Below are 17,181 nucleotides of genomic sequence, written 5' to 3'. Positions count from 1 at the left end.
TTCATTATTCCTTAGCTGGCGTATGGTGAATGTGTGTCTGGGGGAATTAACCGTATCTTAGTTTACAAGGAAGTAGAAATTAATGAGGTGAATACTAAAAGAATAAACACATGCCATGGTTTGCAATAACATGTAGAGCTATGGTTTAAGTAAAATTTTGTAGAGAAATCCGAGAAGATTAGAAAACTAAAGAAAAGACAGAAAGCCTTGTTTTTTTAATCATGGATTAAGACTTTGTTAGTGTACGGGGATGCACAAATTCATTATAGCGATTTGATTATGGGTGTGGCTGGATCCGGCCTTATACTAAAAATATCCTGAAAACAGCAGGCGTGGAAATTTTGTTAACAAGAGAAGCGAAAAGGAGATAAAGTGAAGATAGTGGGAAAGAACAACTTAGAAAGAAAGATATAGAAACTTTTGGAGTCAGTCATACTTGATAGTGCATAGGAATCAACTAGGAAGAATTGGCTATTAATTAAGGACACCAGAACAGTGCCAAATCGCTTTTCTTTTCACCGAACATCCTTCCCCCCTCTCTCTCTCTTTTGCTAGAGATGAGATAAGATTCCTCCAGTTAGCATCATGTCATCTAGTCAACTAAATAATTTTGGTGAGTATTCTATATGGAGAAATATAACAAAATACTTGTACATGTACATACAATAATTATAATCTGTGTTGCTACATCACTGAAGAGTAGGAGGGCAGGGATTAAAATGGTGTGAGTGGGAGAGAGAGAGGGAAAGATTATTATTATCACCTTTTTGTTCCATGTATTATCAGCATAAAAATTTCTATACATGTACGTACATGTAAGGCTGTCTCTCTCTCTCTTTCTCTCTCTCTCTCTTTCTCTATATTCTGTATCCATATTTGGACATTTGTGTACCAACTGCATGGTTTTCTATTATGTCTGTGTACATTATACGTGAACATGTACATGTACATTGTGTATTAAACATGTATATGTACGCATGTATATTATAATTAAATAATTATTATTTCTGATTTTTTTTCTAATTAGTGCTCACCCAGGAAGACTTGGATGAGGTGATCATCACACCCGAAGAGTGTTCAACTCAGGTAGGTGTGGCCCTGTAGAGATTTTGGTGATGATTTGTTACTTTTTATTTTTGCATCTGCATTTACTTTTCTCACCTCTGTTGATTTCCTCCCTTTTCTCTCCTCCTTTTATTAATTTCTCACTTCACAAGTGGGAGCAGCATATTCCTCTGTAATCCAATCTTTTCTCTTATATAATATAATTTTACTTTTGTTATTTCTCCTCACTTGTAACTGATAACCAGAAAGGCATGGAGTATCCATTTCTTTTTCTCTTCCTCCTCACTCAATCTCTCCTCTTCCTTCAATTTTCTCTGAATCACATGTATTATCCCTCATTAGCTACTAATTAATTATATCCTTGGATTAAGGCTATAGTAGTGTGATTACATGCATGCACGCACGCACACACACACACACACTCTTTCTCAGGATCAGTTATGTCTCCAGATTGTGTATGGATATAGTTTTGACTTGTACAATCATGAGCTTTTGCTATGCTCTCAGTTGTTATACATACACATCTTTATTTGTTATCATCTCTGTGTCTCAATTCCTCCCTTACTCTCTCCTTTCTCTCTCTCTCCCTCCCACTTTCTTTCTCTCTCTCTCTCTCTCTCTCTCTCTTTGTCCCAACTTTTGTATTATACTAATAGTTATCAGTTTGTCATTTTCATTCAATTTCATTTTATTCACGTGTGTTTCTTCTCTCTTTCTCTTTAGGGCAATGAGCGTTTAACAATCACATTCCCTATTCCCATACCACCTGATCCTGTAGTTGTCTTCCTCCATGGATCCATAAAGACTCACAAACTCGAGGCAGAGCGACCCGACGAAAGAACTGTCTCTGTCATGCTACCTGGTAATGCATAGAGTGCTAGTAGGAAGTATAGCAATATGATAAAGAGAGATGGATAGAAGAGGAGGAAAATGAGAGCTGCATGTACATGTACATGTAGATCCTTAATCTGTCAGCATTACATTACCTACATGTACTATATGTAGCATAAGGAATCATTACATGTGTGGAGCCAATTTTGGTCCATTATTCCAGTTAGACCATAGGCATTAGGTGCAATGCAACACAGTTTTTATTTTTATTGCATTTTCTGATATATTTATGTCTATATGCTACATATTGTGTATGTATACTGTACATGAACATACATACGATCCTCAGCTTAACAAAGGGAATATAAATGTAACTTGAGTTACTAAATCTAAAGGATTCAAGCTAAAGGAGGAAAGAAAGAAGAGACAGAGGGAGCAGACAGATAGGATTTAATGATAATTTTTACGTACATGTATTTGTGGTGTATGTACATGCATGTACATGTGTATATAATTAAAACCACTAATAACAATTAATGAAAACAGAGGGAGAGGGAAGAGGAAAGAGAGTGAGGGAAGGAAAGCAATAGACTTGTATACAAAACTATTATTATTATTATTATTATTATTATTATTATTATTATTATTATTATTATTATTATTATTATTATTATACAACATTATTATTTTTATTTTTATTTTAGCTCACAAGCCAGCAGAAGTGGTCAATCTTGAATTATATCAGATCCCCGGTCTACCAGTAAATGCAATTGATTCTGAGATCACACTACGGCCACGCCTTCTCTTAGAAGACAAGTTACTCTACACAGACATGAGTAGCTATTTGGCAGAGCTACTGGTACAGAGTGTCACTGATAAAACACAAGTAAGAGGAGGGGTCATATTGCTACTTGTACAGCTCTTTTTAATTAATATTATAAATTTACATGTATACATGTACAGATGTATCATGTATACATGTATACATGATACACATGTAGTTGTGTTGCATGGAGATGTGTAGTATGTACAGTACTTGTGTGGCATTGTCATTTAAATTTAAGAATAGCATTATAATCATGATGGAATTGAATTACAATTGACTCGATCCTTTAAATATTTTTTACGTACATGTACATGTACATGAATGTGCAACAACAGTTTGAGGTGGGGTGGCACGTTGCATGTACAAGTACATGTACATGGAAATGTCCTCTCTACATTATGACATGCTAAGCTGTTTTGATGCCTTTGTATGCATTTGGTAACTATTTTCATTTTCAGTATGAATATAAGGTACAGTTCATGTACATATACTGACCATTACAGCACTTTGTAATTACTGACAAGTTTTTGATGATATACAGTAACATTTATAATACTGTAATAATGAGGATATTAATGCCTAATGTACTCTTGTTTTATGATTTCATTTATCTTTTAATTGTAGGCATTCTACTCCGTTTTACCGCCTCTGGCTTCACTTGATGAGAAAATGTTAGAGGATTTCGACAAGGAACTAACATCTGCCGTAAAGTCAGTGGAGCTTCCTGATGGGTGGAGCTTACTTCAATGTGAAGGTATATCAAAAGAAACGATCTTACTGTACATGTACATGTATATTTAAATGTATGTCTATAAGGACTATGCATACATGTACACGTACATGCACATTGTGTCCTTAGGAAAAATTTATATAATATTTATTTTTCAAGCCATAAGAGTGTCTTCTTTGACCTCTTTGATGTTTGCACCTCAGCCAGATTGAGGCTAGTATACTGGCATGCACAGAGTTATACTGGATATTTAGTTTTGATAGCAATATGCAGATTGTGTCCATGTACATGTATATATACACAGTGCATGGGAACTGGGCTGTGGGAACCATTTACTTATAATTTAATTATATCTTCATTCTTTCCTTCTCTTCTTTCTTTGCATGCATCATCTTCTCATTTTCTCCCTCCCTCCCTCTCTCTCCCTTCTCTCTATCACATGCGTCTCATCTTTCCCTCACAGACAATAATACTCTTCTTCATTTCGCTGCACGTAACTCTCTACCACAACTCTTCTCCCTCCTCCTATCATTCCCTGGTGGAGGTACTGCCCTGACACTGAGGAACAGTGATGGGAGCACTCCCTTTGACTTGGCTAGGCAAAGCAACAGGACATCTGTCAAAGCTATCCTTGAATGGTAATGAATGTAGGCCATGACACCTGTTTGTACATGTACACATCGCGCATTTAATGTGATCACTAAGTTTATGCGTGTACATGTGTGTGAGGCAATTATCTGAAAGATGAGAGAGAGAGAGGATGTATTGTGCGTGTTTCCAGTGTCCCCTGGTTGTAGAATGTCCTTGTAATTTGCTTTGCCACACACAGGATTGGTTTAGATGGAGTTCTTACGTCAATTAGGGACATAGTTTACCCAAAATAATAATAACATGCATTTCATTCACAACCAAACGTGTGTGTGTGTGTGTGTATGCTTATACTATTTACAATACAAGGCACAAGCTTATATTGTAAATAGTACTTGTATCAGCTTTTTCATACTCTTACATTGTACTTAATTTGTAAACTTTATCCTCATTTTGCCACACATGATTTCCTTTTGCATTCATGACCTCTCTCTCTCTTTCTCTCTCTCTGTCTGTCTGTCTGTCTGTCTCTGTCTCTCTGTCTCTCTCTCTTTTTTTCTCTCTCTCTCTCTCTAGCTCAAATCTTCTTGCTTCTCCTCCTCCTGTTATGAATATTGCTTCAGCTGAAGTCCAGTTACTACAGGATATTAATGCTTTATGGATACGTGGTCAAAAGAGAGACAACCCCTCTCTCTTGGAGCTCCCCCCGTGGGAACTCAATCTCACTTTTTTGCGCCAGCAGATTTCTGCAAGTATCGTGGACGACAGTCGCTTGTTAGGTGCTTCAATTTCAAACCCCGCCTCTTTTAATAAGGGGGAGGAGGCCTCACCACTGCCTCCTAATGTAGGGGAGGTTTTGATACGAGGCTGTGTCCGGAAGGCGTGGTCACGTGTTGTTGGAAATGGGCGGAGTCGGTCTGTTGGCACCGGATTAAACGAACTTCATAGACTGCAAGGTAACATTATGAGCAGTATCTATGTGTATATAAGTGTATAGTTGTGGTTATTTTGGTCTTGGCAGTGAGTTAAGTTGTTCATGAGAATTGGTCGTGCATGACTTCATTGGGTTTGCCTTGTGTGTATTTTACTGGGGAATACCCCTAGCTGTTTATTGTTATCATGTACTTAATATATGGATACATGTACACATGTAAGGGAGAGAGAGAGAGAGAGGGGAAAGAGATTAAGAGGGAGTGAGAGATAGAGAATCAAGTTCTTGTGATAAGATTAAAGTGAGTGACAAAAAGGATAGATGTTAATTAATTATACTGGTACATGTTAATTAATACACTGGTACATGTACACTTTGCAAGTACAAAGGGAGGGTCAAGAGATGAAAGGAATAAGTTCGTGTGTACATGATGAAACTGCAGTGGATGTGTCTATAGCACATGTACATGTATGTGAGAGAGAGATGTAAGGTGTACATGTACATGTAATAATGATGCAAGTACATGTACATGTGGAGTTATACAGTACATGTACATTTGTATAGTATCTGTTTATGTGATGTTACTATGTTTATATACAAGAGGTTACCATTTCCTTCTCCCTCCTCTCTCTCTCTCTTTCTCTCTCTCTCTCTCTCTCTCTCTCTCTCTCTCTCTCTCTCTCTCTCTCTCTCTCTCTTTCTCTCTCTCTCTCTCTCTCTCTCTCTCTCTCTCTCTCTCTCTCTCTCTCCTTGTTCGTGTATTTATAGAATCTCAATCACTTATAGAGGCTCTTAAGATCAAGGCATCCGAACGTGTTCTTAATAAGGAGGTGGGGCCTTGTGGGTGGAGCATATCATGTCCTAGTCTCTGTGACGGCAGTGTCACTGGTAAGTTGTATGCTACATTGTACATGCTCTTTTTTTACTCATACTGTATACATGTATGTCACATGCTGTCCGTATGATAAATAAAACCCATAAATAACCTTTTCTTTCTCTTCTTTTCATTAGAATTAGTCCATTCCTTAACCAGTTCCGGTTCCAATATTGAAAAGCCGGTAGCACCAAACGGATTCACTCCCACCACTCCTGTACCTGACCACACCCATCAACCGTCATCTGACACACCCCACAATTCTCTCGAGACTGACCTCGTCTCCTCCACCTCTCCCCACCCTCTCCCTCTCGTTTGTGTAGAGAACACAGAGAGAGGTGACAAAGTCTGTTTTGCTCCTTCTGCAATCAAAACTCAACAAGAAGAGGAGGAGGAGGAACAGTTTTTCAGTATGGCTGGTTATGCTCACTCTTCAGGCGAAGAGAGTGAAGAGCCTAAGACGACTCTCCCTAATCCTATACAAAAGAACCTTTTTTCAAAATCCGCTCCTACTTTTGTTGAAGCCGAGACCCAGCCCAGCACCGTGGATGCTGATTATGTCATCATTGACTCCATTGCCCCGCCCATTAACACTTCTAACGAAGTCCCAGAGCCTCGGGTACCTGATGTGTTACCCTCTGACGCTCTTTTAGCCGGTAAAGTTGCGACCACTCCCTCTACCCCTGTTAGTACCCCGCCTATACATGTACGCACTCACAAGAAGAGTCACAGCTTGTCTGGCGTCATGTTTGCCGATCATGGAACGGAGCAGGAGAGACGGCTTGACACTGCCCAGTCCAACGCTAGCAGCATGATGAGTATCGACAGCAGCAAACCTACAACAACCACCACCAGTAGTTACACGAGTAGCGAGGACGACGAAGAAGATGAAAGTGCTTTTGAAACGGCTAATGAAGTCAGCTTCAAGTCCAAGTCTGGCGTTTCAATAGACGACAGTCCTTTCGTCTCGTTGGAAGGATCCTTTCCTTTTAAGCCGTACCTCGTCTTGGATCAGGAGAGAAGAGCTAGTGAGGATGATGTTGATGGAGGAGCTGATAAAGAAGAGGAGGAGGAAGAAGAGAGAAGGAAGCTCTCTCTCATTCAGGAAAGACGTTACTCTCTTAATGTCATCACCAATATTGATGACTTTAGTGCTAGTAGTGAAGATGATGCTGGTAATGTGTACATGTACATGTATATGTAGTATCTCATACACTACGTATCATGTTTTTTCTTCATACTATGGTTTTGATTGTTTAGCCAGATTGTCATGTTTCTATACTCTTGATTGAACTACATGTACTGTACATGTGCATGTAGAAAATGTACGCACCTAGCAATTTTGGCATTGGATTTCTATTACTATTACATGTACATGCTACGTACATGTACATGTATATGTGCATGTAATTGTTCTTTTTTTCTACAGGTAACCAGGCCCTAAGGCGGAGCACCAGATCACCTGACTCAGTGACACCAACCCGTCAATCGACTGAAATGTTATCAAACCGTACTACAAGCGAAGGAGACATGACTTTATCTGATATCGAGGTACAAGTCGGAAGCTTAGAGGAAGACAAGATGCCACAGAAGACCAAAGAGTCTCCGCCGACTAACCCCGCCCCTCTCTCGCCAGCAAGCAGGTCACCACGAGTTCATCAAAGGACTCCTAGTACTCCCATTATACCCAGCACCTCACCAGGACCCATATCAAGGACAGCTCACGACGCTAAACACACCATAAGGTTACTAAAAGCATTGACACAAGAGGAACCACTCCCCATTAAAAAGTCTCGTTCAGAGACCCTCCCTGCTATTACAATGCCCTCTGATCCTCTCATTCCTGTTGCCTCCGCCCGTTTACCGGGTGGAGTCCTTCATACTAATATTTCTCGTAATGCCTCCTCTGCTTCTGATTCTGTCGTCTCTTATCAGTCCTCACCACCTCTTCAAAAGGGCGGGGTTTTGGGTTCTTCAAGTTTAGATTTTGTCAAGCCACCAGACGGAAGGAGCTCCGCCCGAAGCTCATCTCGAGCCTCATCTCGTGTGTCGGAATCGACTACACCTCTCCCGCCATCTCCTCTATACTTTAGCAAGAGTCCACGGTCTTCACCACGTCCATCACTCGTCAAAGAAGTATGCCATTCCCCGACCGGTCGTACCGCTGTGACCTCTGTCACCTCTCCTCTCGACAAGAAAGCTAAAAGTGTTGATAATTTATTAGACGAATCGACCAATCAGGAAAGAGATCAGAAAAGTGTCAAATTCAAGCAAGAAGACGTTGAGGACGATGAAGAAGAGTTTCGTGGTAGTCAGCGTAAGGACATACAGTCCTATCTTGGTATCATAGACCCAATGGCTCGCGAGCAGCCCAAAAGCAAGGGGATCTCAAAGCTCTTCCGGCGTGACTCAAAGAAAGACAAACAACGATCGACAAAGAAGACGGACAGTCTTACGTCCCTTGACTCTGTCTTCATGAACAACGGACAGCAATCGTCACAAGAAGACGGGAAGAACGGTGGCCCTCAACCGGGCAAGATAAGACCTAACTCATCAATTCAGGCAATGACCTCTGTACCAGGCACATCGCAGTCACCTGTCATTCGTAAGCCAAGAGCTAACACCATACACGACATTAATGTAACCACAACCAGTGAACTAAAGGCTCTTCCTGACACTAGGAGACTCAGTGGAGGAGTAGGAGGAGGTGGAGTAGAGGAAGAGTTTGTCCCTCCTTCCTCTCCGAGGAGTAAATCTGAAGGAAGTACTACAACTGAAGTGCCAGAGCTACCAGACGAGAACTCTCTCTCAGTGAGTATTGACGATCATCCTCTCCTAGCGGAAGATGATGACACTGAGGTTTCTTGGTACCAGACTATAGACCGTAGGCTTCGGCGCTCCATTAATAAACACGAGAAAGGACGTCAGGGAGCCATTTTTGACTTTATACGTACAGAGAGACACATACACAAATCTGTCCTTGTTTTAAAGTTGGTGTTTAGGGACAAGCTTGCATCAGAGCTCGGGATGTCTGAAGAGATTCTAAATCATCTTTTCCCTTCGCTTGATGAGCTAATGGTTGTCACTGAAGAGTTCCACAATAAGCTTGAGGAAAAGCAGCAACCTTCTTCAATGATGGTTAGCGATATCAGCGACATACTACTGGAGCAGTTTACCGGGTTTTACGGGAAGAGAATGAAAGACGCCTACACTAACTTTATCTGCCGTCAGTCGGAAGCCTTGGAGCTTTATCGTGACCTGGAGAGAAGGAAAGCTAAATTTGCACGTCTTATGACCCTCTTGTATGCAAAGAAACAATGCGAGAGACGGAAGCTACCTGACTTCTATCTGCTCATTACGCAGCGTGTAGCCAAATATGTGGAGATGATGAAGAAGCTTGTCAAGGAGACCGACGCCCTTAAACTAGACCACTTAGATAGACTAAAGAAGGCAGATAAAGCACTGCAAGAGCTCGTGGCATCCATTGATAACGGGGTCTTACAGTATGAGAACAGGAAGAAACTTGAAGATATTCAAAGCAGACTGGAAATACACGTAGGTTTTGGTGTGGCTTTAGATATACATGTAGAATCATGTACACAATTCCATGTGTACATGTACGATAGTAACAATACATGTCTTTATTCTTGTTTCTTAGTGTACAACTGCACTGGTTGGCCTTATGGGGTGACTGCTTTGGCTGTCTAGCCTTTGGCCGGATATTGTAGACCCGCTAAGTGTCCCCTCATGTTTATACAGAGGGCATTGTGTAGCATAGACTGCCAATTTCAATTCAATCATTTTCACGGGCAGTGGGCCAAATTATTATTAATTTTATTGTAGTGCATTTACATGTACAGTGTACATGTACATGTATATGCACATGTACATGTACTGCAACTTCCTTCTTAACTACAGTATACGCGTACAATGTACATGTATCTGTATTGTGTGTGATACATGTTGCATTGAAGTCTTACTACTATAATGCATTGTAGTTGTACACAATGTAGTGCAGGTGTGTATTTGTGCGTGTGTGTGTGTGTGTATTATCTACTAATTTGGTATTGTTTATGTTCTGTTGCTATAGACAGCTACTCCGTTATGCTATGACATGTGTTGTTTTGTAGTTTCACTTCATATTGTTTACCAAACACTCACACACACACACGCACTTAGGTGCTGTTATCGCCATAGATACTCATCCACTTGGTATTGAAATGTTCATGATCATCATCTCTCTCTTCTTCCTCTTCCTCCTTCTCTCCTTCCCTCCCCCTCTCTTTCTCTCTAGGTTCCTCGTAATTATAAGCAGTATTCTAAACTGAAGGGACTCAAATCTCTTGACTTGCTTGCTCAGAATCGTGTCCTCATCAACACTGTTGATGTTCACTGGAGTGGAAGTGGCAAATCAATAGGTAAAGTAGCTAACCACATCAATTTAGTGTAATTTAAGATGAATAAATTGTGCCAGAACCAGCTTAAACTTTCTACATAGCCTAAGGGCATCGATATGTATTGAAAAATGTAATAAAAGTTAAGGATTATTTCAGAGTCATTTTTTGAAGAAAGCATGGGCTATAGTACAGGGTATTTTAAAGAAATTTGCCAATTTTTAAAAATGGCCATAACTCAAAAATTTTTAGTTGGAATCACCTCAAACTTTCTACACAGCATAAGGATATCAATATGTATTTGAAAATTTAATAAAAATTGGGGGTGATTTTTAAGCCATTTTTCAGAAAAAAGCATGAGCTATAGTACAGGGTATTTATAAGAAATTTGCCAATTTTTAAAAATGGCCATAACTCAAAAATTTTTAGTCGGAATCACCTCAAACTGTCTACACAGCATAAGGACATCAATATGTATCAGAAAATGTAATAAAAATTGGAGTTGATTTTTAAGCCATTTTTTGGAAAAAAGCATGGGCTATAGCCTTGGGTATTTTTTGGAATTTTGACGTTTTCTTAAAATGGCCTTAACTTGAAAAGTTGAAGTGGGAATCAGCTCAAACTTTCTACACAGCATAAGGACATCAATATGTATCAGAAAATGCAATAAAAATTAGGGGTGATTTTTTAGCCATTTTTTGGAAAAAAACATGGGCTATAGTACAGGGGATTTTTCAGAAATTTGCCAATTTTTAAAAATGGCCGTAACTCAAAATTTTTTAGTCGGAATCACCTCAAACTTTCTACACAGCATAAGGACATCAATATGTATCAGAAAATGTAATAAAAATTGGGAGTGATTTTTGTTCCACACATACATGTACATGTACATGTATGCATTTTATTATTTTTAACTGTCTCTCATTGTTCGTGTATATGTAGCTGTATTGCTGGTACTAGTGACTGATCTTATTATATTATTAACTGAGAAAGATCAGAAATACCACTTAGCCACACTGCATGATATGAAGGTAAGAAAATAATACATTAGGTCAAGTGATATTCATACGTGCATATTATAAAATTCTTATTACTATATTGCTGTTTTTTTTTACTAACACTCTTATGGCCTAAATTTGAAGTGCTCAACTTCAAAAATTGTGATAAAAATCAGCTCAGAATTTAGAAATCTAATAAAAATGGAGAATTCTCTCCCACCCCATTTACATATCATCTACAGTGCAGTGTACATGTACATGTACATGTATGTTAGTGTCTTCACTCTCTCTCTCTCTCTCCTTAGCCTCCTGTCATTCGTTTGTATGATCTTCATGTTCGTGTGAATGCTTCAATAAGATCGGGTGTGCAGCTACTACTCCTGGAGCAAGGACTCAAACCGGCCATGTTTTATATCGAATTCTCTTCAAAGAAAGAAGCAAAAGTGTAAGAGAAATGAAGGAGTGATTATTGATAAGAGAGGCATACATGTATACATGTACATGTACATACATTATAAATGTATATACAATTATATACTTTATCATTGCTTATAGGTGGGAGGAGAGGTTAAATAAAGCTGTTGAGTACTGCAGACGAAATGATTTAAAATGTGGTAAGTCGCACATTTGTATTTCCACAACAAATTTTACGTGTGCATGTTTTTCAGAACACTTGGGGGTGGAGCCTATTTTATCGGGCGATGAGTGTAAAGATGAAGATGAATTTGACGGAGACATTGATCCATTACCTGATCTTAGCCCTGAGTGAGTTCCTCTTATTATAATATAGTACATTTTATGTAAATGTACATGTTTTTGTGTGGTGTTATGTACATGTACATGTAAGTTACATGTACATTTATTTTAGGGCAATTCGACGAATGATGATACACCAAGCTCTTTCCCAGGCTCACCAACACATCACCATGGCAACGGCCGCCTCCCTCCCTAACCCGCCCACTCATGAGGTAACTGCCCGTCACTCCCTTGCCACCGCTCCATTAGCTCATCGGAACCACCAGTTGCCACCGCACGCGCCTAGAAACAAACCAGTTAGATCAACAACCTTTCATGCCGTGAGGACACCTAGTCTGGATACCATTGAACCAAAGAAGAAGAAGAAGATGCCCGATAGAGGATTGAGCTTCTTGGACAAGAAAGACGACCCTGCTCAAGAGAAGAAGGTGAGTCGTAGTTTGTGGTACCAGAATAAGGCCGTTATTAATTTATTATTATTGTGTTTTTACTTTACGTACATGTACATGTGTAACCGTACCTGTAGTACCTTTTTGTATTTGAATATGTTACACGTGCATGTATTATTATTATTGATGTTTTTTTTATAGAATTTGTTGGAGTGTATCAGTAATTTAAAAGATTGTGTTGAATATTTACTGGTAAGTTTAGAGTAATAATATCCATCAAGCCTTGCATGTTCAATATACGTCTTTCTCTCTCTCTCTCTTTAGAAGGAGAACGAAACCAAAAGTGAAGAAATGGCCAAGTAAGTTTTTGTCTCTACTAGTAATTAACCCTTTATTAACTTGGTTTAGGCTTAGACACGAACTGGAAGAAGCCAGATCGTCGAATCGTTCGAGCCCTGTCTCTCTCTTTCGATCCCACTCCGCCCAGCGGCCGAGAAGCGGCAGGCCTCATTCCATTCACAGCGACTTATTGAAAATGGAGGATCTTAAGAAAGAAGGAGAGAAAAATGTTAAGTTTAGAGAAGGGTCGCCTTCTTTTCGTCTTCGGAATCAATAACGATATCATTTTTACATGTAACTGTCATTTATCGTGTATTTTACATTTAAATTCACTTTCTTCTGTACATCTTACTCCCCCTCTCTCTCTCTCTCCCTCCACTTTTTCCAAAAGCTGGTAAAAAATATATTCATTATTATTATTATTATTATTATTATTAAAAGTTTATTATGATTATTTTCACTGACAATAATTAATAATAATAAAATTTTCTGTATCATATAAAGGTTAAACACTTCATTTTATCGATGAATATTACCAGGCCCCTTACATGCACCTCCTCTTCACGTGTTCTTCACAATAAAATAAAATATATAATTGGCACATTATTATGATAATAATTATTGTATGTTATTTTAATTTAAAATAATGAAATATCGATAATAAGTTCATTCTAGTAAGGTATGATTAAAATAAAAACACTAGCTGTCACGTTGACCTTTATTTAAGTTATACCTACAAGTAGGACACGTACCACGCTAAAGAGGACGAGAGAGAGAGGAGGGAGAAGGAAAGAGAGAGTTAGAGTCAAAAAATGAAGCAAATAAGAGAAAAATTTTTAAGTTAAGCCTTACCAGTTTTAACCAGGCCACAATACAGTGACTGTGAAATATATGCGTGCAAGGAAGTTCCTTATATTCATCGTTAAGGACAAATGTTTCTTTACATATGGAGCATTCTGACTCTAGAGATAACGAACAGTCACATGACTACAGATCACGTGATGATATACATGAGCTGTACCTCCATTAACTTGTTCCTGAGTGATATTTGAGGTTGGTAATTGCATTATTTTTGTTTCGTCCGCTGGAGGGGGCCCACCAGAATTACTTAATTGTTCCAGCAGCTAAAAAGAATATAAAAATTTTTATAATGATATCCCTCTCTCTTCATCTTGTCTTACTCCAGTAATGACTAGTTCTAGAGCACCTGGGCCAGCCACGCCAGTCCTTGGTGCTGATGGCTCAGAGCGTCTGCTTCTAAACATCAACTCACTAAAAGGAAAAGAAAAACATTTAAAAATAATCACAAAATTATATACAGTCTCTCACAGGAATTGTGGCGGGGGAGGTATCACGGGTAAAGTATAATTTTCAGAATCCTCCAATTGTTCTAAAAAACAAAACAATAATAATAATAATAATAATAATAATAATAAACAATAGTTCCACCCACCTCTCGCTGCTATAAGTTGTACTAAATACTGCCCTAACATTCTAAAAGAATAAAATAATGAAATACTTGCCACATAGCAAAGGACTCACTCTCCTAATTGGTCCCTTTGTCTTGGTCTTTGCTCCATAGGAGGTGAACGATTTCTGTGTCTATGCCTGTGTGGTGACTGTACACGTACATAAAATTAAAAATTGTGTTATTATTTTGTTGTTGTTGTTTGTGTTTACTTGTTGTGTATTACGAGGTCGGACAAGTCCCCGGTGAGGAGGAGAAGGGGGAGGAGAGGGAGGTCTGAGAAAGAGAGGGATAAACAAGAGTACATGTTACATGTATCACCTTTCATCTTCTTCTTCTATGACTTCTTCAAGTTGCTCTACAAACTCTTCCTCGCATTGTGGACACTTGGCAGTCTGTCAAAATCATCTCAAACGCTTTGTATGTACATTAGCAAAACTTACATCGGACAGAAACTGGTTATCACAGGTATAGCAGAAAAATCTGAAGCTCTTTTGAAAAGGTTCGTTAGCCGCCATTTTGTTCACGGCCACGCCCTTCAATTAGCCCAAGCGTGTGTGGGAGTTATGATCCACCCACGCATTCATTTCTGATTTTCTAATGGTGACAGTGCAAGTAATGGCGGATTTTCTGAAATATTAAGTTTATTATTGTGTTTTTGCAGGTACTTTTTTTTGCTAAAAGTCGTGAGCTTACAGGTTGCAGTCAAACTCAGCTCACCACTCCATCTCTAACGACAGGACGAGCTTTACTAGAAGCCATTGTCAACGCCCACCCAGAGTATGTTATTAATAATAATTATTTTGTCATTATTACCGTTATTATTATTATTGTTGTTATTTGTTTCTTGTTGTCACTATAGGTTGGGTTTGATCAAAGACAATCTTATTCTTTCCGTTAATCTCTCCTACATCTCACTCACTGATAATCTGTCCTTGTCTGAAGGCGATGAGATAGCAGTCATACCACCAATATCAGGAGGATGAGTAATAAATGGTCATTTATTTTTTATTTATTTCATGATTAAAATTTCCCGGGAAAAGTTAATTTTTCTGGCAAATTTACCAGGAAAAAATTAATTTAATTTCTCGAGATAGATTAATTTTTCTGGCAAATTTACTGGGAAAAAATTTTTAAATTCCCAAAATTTAATACTTATGCATGTGTCTTAAATTTGTGATCAGATACTCCCCTTCATTTTTTATTAGAAGTTATTTATTTTTTGACAGTGCATTTGTTTATCTTTCAGTGTTGATTTGGTATTAATTACACCCGAACCACTGGATGAGAGCAAAGTACGCTCGTATGTGAGTGATAATACTGCTGGGGCTATATCTATCTTCATTGGTAGGATAAAATAGTTTGGTTATACAATATAAGCTCTCCTTCTCTCTCTCTCTCTCTCTCTCTCTCTCTCTCTCTCCTCTTTCTCCCTTTCCCTCTCTCTTTTCACTTTTATTGAAGGCACCACACGGAATCATTTCAATGGTAATTCTCCTTGTCGCACTAAAGACAATTCTATTGTGTGTCTTAAATAGGGAAAAAGGTGCTAAAACTAGAGTATGAGGCCTACACAGCAATGGCTGTTAAACAATTGCAAGAAATATGTAATGATGCTCGTTTGAAATGGTCCCTATGTAAGATGGCTGCTGTTCATAGGATAGGGTAGGCATTGCTATAGTAGTCTCTCACAATCCTTTCTTTTACAGTGAAGTCCCTGTTGGTCAACCCAGTGTCATGGTTGCCATCTCTTCAGAACATCGTCATGATGCCATTTCAGCTGTATCTTATGTCATTGACGCCATTAAGGCATCTACTACAATATGGAAGAAGGTATGTCCAGTATTTGTGTTTTGTAGTACAAGTGTTATTGTTGCTTTTCATATAACATGTACTTGTAGTTCCTATATAAACCACATTCTTATCAATGGTTATTTATTTTAGCCTTATATAGCCTTAGCCTTAGCCTGTGTATTGATGGTGGTATATCATTTGTATGGCTTCATGTATATGCACTCATTTGGTTTGTAGGAGGTGTATGAAGATGGTGAGGGCCAATGGAAAGCCAACAAGGAGTGCAAATGGCTCAATGAAGATAAAGGAGCACCTTAGAAATCAATATAATATTTTTAATATTTTTCGCTACTATTTATAATTGTAAATTAATAGTCACTAATAGAGTCTTGGTTCATTTAGCAGCAAACATGCAAAATTAATACTCAGTCTCTGGTCGTTCCTTTATCCACTTGCTCATGTTGGCATCACCTTCAATGTTCTTCCTCAGACTAGCAAGTCCAGGGAAATTTGAAAGCACTTCTGGATGTCCCTTTATGACATAATCCAGAATAGAATAGAGCTGGAGATCAGGCCATGTCAGACGACCACAGCAAAGATACCCAGTGGCGGCTGTCAATTCATTCAGCTTTCCAAAAGTTTTTGGAATTACTTCCTCAGTGAAACGTTTCTGGAGCTCTTGCTTTCTTGTCTCATCTTTTTCATAGTGGACTTTGGTCATCTCTCTGGTAAAATCCGTTATGAAGTCGGATATGTTAGCTAGATGGGCATTGTCCCATGCATTAGACCCAGCCAAGCCATACTTCTCTCCCAAATATCGGAGGATTACAGCACTGCCTCCAAGCTTCTTTCCATCTTCTTCCAGGACTGGCATGACTCCAAATGGCGTGTTTGGCTTCTCCTTCTGCCAGTCTTCTCCTGCTAGGCGAATGTCCTCATACTTGATCTCCTTGTGTGCGAATAAGAGTCTCACTGGCTCTCCTGCTCCTCGAGCTGGGAAATAGAAAAGCTTATAGGTAGCCATGTCTTTCTGAAAAAACGAGTACAGTTTCCTAGTCTCGCGTAGCCAGACCACACCCTCCGTGCCTCCGGGAGGGTCTGGTCAACTGAGCATTCCTTCTTCGTTCTGCTTCACCCAAAACTGGGTGAACCGGATGCGGTTACACGTGGTCAACTGACGTAATGTCGACCCGTATAC

The 17,181-nt window shown here is 39.0% G+C and overlaps 4 protein-coding genes across 6 annotated transcripts in view; 2 read left to right on the top strand and 2 right to left on the bottom strand.

Moving 5' to 3' along the window:
• Positions 1 to 307: 307 nt before the first annotated feature.
• On the top strand, positions 308 to 13,247 carry LOC100638516 (uncharacterized). Its single transcript, XM_003386696.3, has 19 exons — positions 308 to 613; positions 1,028 to 1,086; positions 1,789 to 1,927; positions 2,601 to 2,782; positions 3,347 to 3,476; positions 3,916 to 4,090; positions 4,617 to 4,996; positions 5,740 to 5,859; positions 5,983 to 7,020; positions 7,275 to 9,400; positions 10,140 to 10,263; positions 11,182 to 11,270; positions 11,543 to 11,682; positions 11,793 to 11,851; positions 11,906 to 12,002; positions 12,106 to 12,421; positions 12,584 to 12,634; positions 12,707 to 12,741; positions 12,791 to 13,247. Exons 1-19 carry the CDS (start codon positions 586 to 588, stop codon positions 12,996 to 12,998), a joined length of 5,496 nt encoding a protein of 1,831 aa, XP_003386744.3. The 5' UTR covers positions 308 to 585; the 3' UTR covers positions 12,999 to 13,247.
• Positions 13,044 to 14,745, bottom strand: LOC100638390 (E3 ubiquitin-protein ligase RNF115-like). 2 transcript variants are annotated; one of them, XM_003386695.3, is made up of 10 exons: positions 14,633 to 14,745; positions 14,511 to 14,584; positions 14,402 to 14,465; positions 14,264 to 14,340; positions 14,175 to 14,215; positions 14,051 to 14,111; positions 13,903 to 13,993; positions 13,743 to 13,845; positions 13,574 to 13,683; positions 13,044 to 13,477 (listed from the first exon to the last, which is right to left on the bottom strand). In XM_003386695.3, the coding sequence occupies exons 1-10, from the start codon at positions 14,705 to 14,707 to the stop codon at positions 13,421 to 13,423; spliced, it is 753 nt and encodes a 250-aa protein (XP_003386743.1). In that variant the 5' UTR covers positions 14,708 to 14,745; the 3' UTR covers positions 13,044 to 13,420. The 2 variants fall into 2 exon arrangements, with proteins under 2 accessions (XP_003386743.1, XP_019852288.1); XM_019996729.1 differs by having other exon boundaries at positions 14,405 to 14,465.
• A 332-nt stretch (positions 14,746 to 15,077) lies between these two features.
• LOC100641425 (molybdopterin synthase catalytic subunit-like) lies at positions 15,078 to 16,401 on the top strand. The gene is made up of 6 exons (XM_019996731.1): positions 15,078 to 15,185; positions 15,439 to 15,536; positions 15,654 to 15,677; positions 15,728 to 15,854; positions 15,899 to 16,022; positions 16,221 to 16,401. Exons 1-6 carry the CDS (start codon positions 15,172 to 15,174, stop codon positions 16,299 to 16,301), a joined length of 468 nt encoding a protein of 155 aa, XP_019852290.1. The 5' UTR covers positions 15,078 to 15,171; the 3' UTR covers positions 16,302 to 16,401.
• LOC100641298 (glutathione S-transferase-like) overlaps positions 16,333 to 17,181 on the bottom strand; it is a 1,242-nt gene continuing 393 nt past the window's right edge. Inside the window, exon 2 of one of the 2 annotated variants that reach the window (XM_019996730.1) lies at positions 16,333 to 17,035. In XM_019996730.1, coding sequence (XP_019852289.1) covers positions 16,402 to 17,007 — 606 coding nt within the window. In that variant the 5' untranslated portion in view covers positions 17,008 to 17,035 and the 3' untranslated portion in view covers positions 16,333 to 16,401. The remainder of the gene's footprint in view (positions 17,036 to 17,181) is intronic. The other variant, XM_003386718.3, reaches the window with a different exon arrangement.

The sequence above is a fragment of the Amphimedon queenslandica genome, unplaced genomic scaffold, assembly GCF_000090795.2.
Source record: "Amphimedon queenslandica unplaced genomic scaffold, v1.1 AMPQUscaffold_13401, whole genome shotgun sequence".
Taxonomy (NCBI): Eukaryota; Metazoa; Porifera; class Demospongiae; order Haplosclerida; family Niphatidae; genus Amphimedon; species Amphimedon queenslandica.
This window is presented reverse-complemented; position numbering and strand designations above follow the sequence as displayed.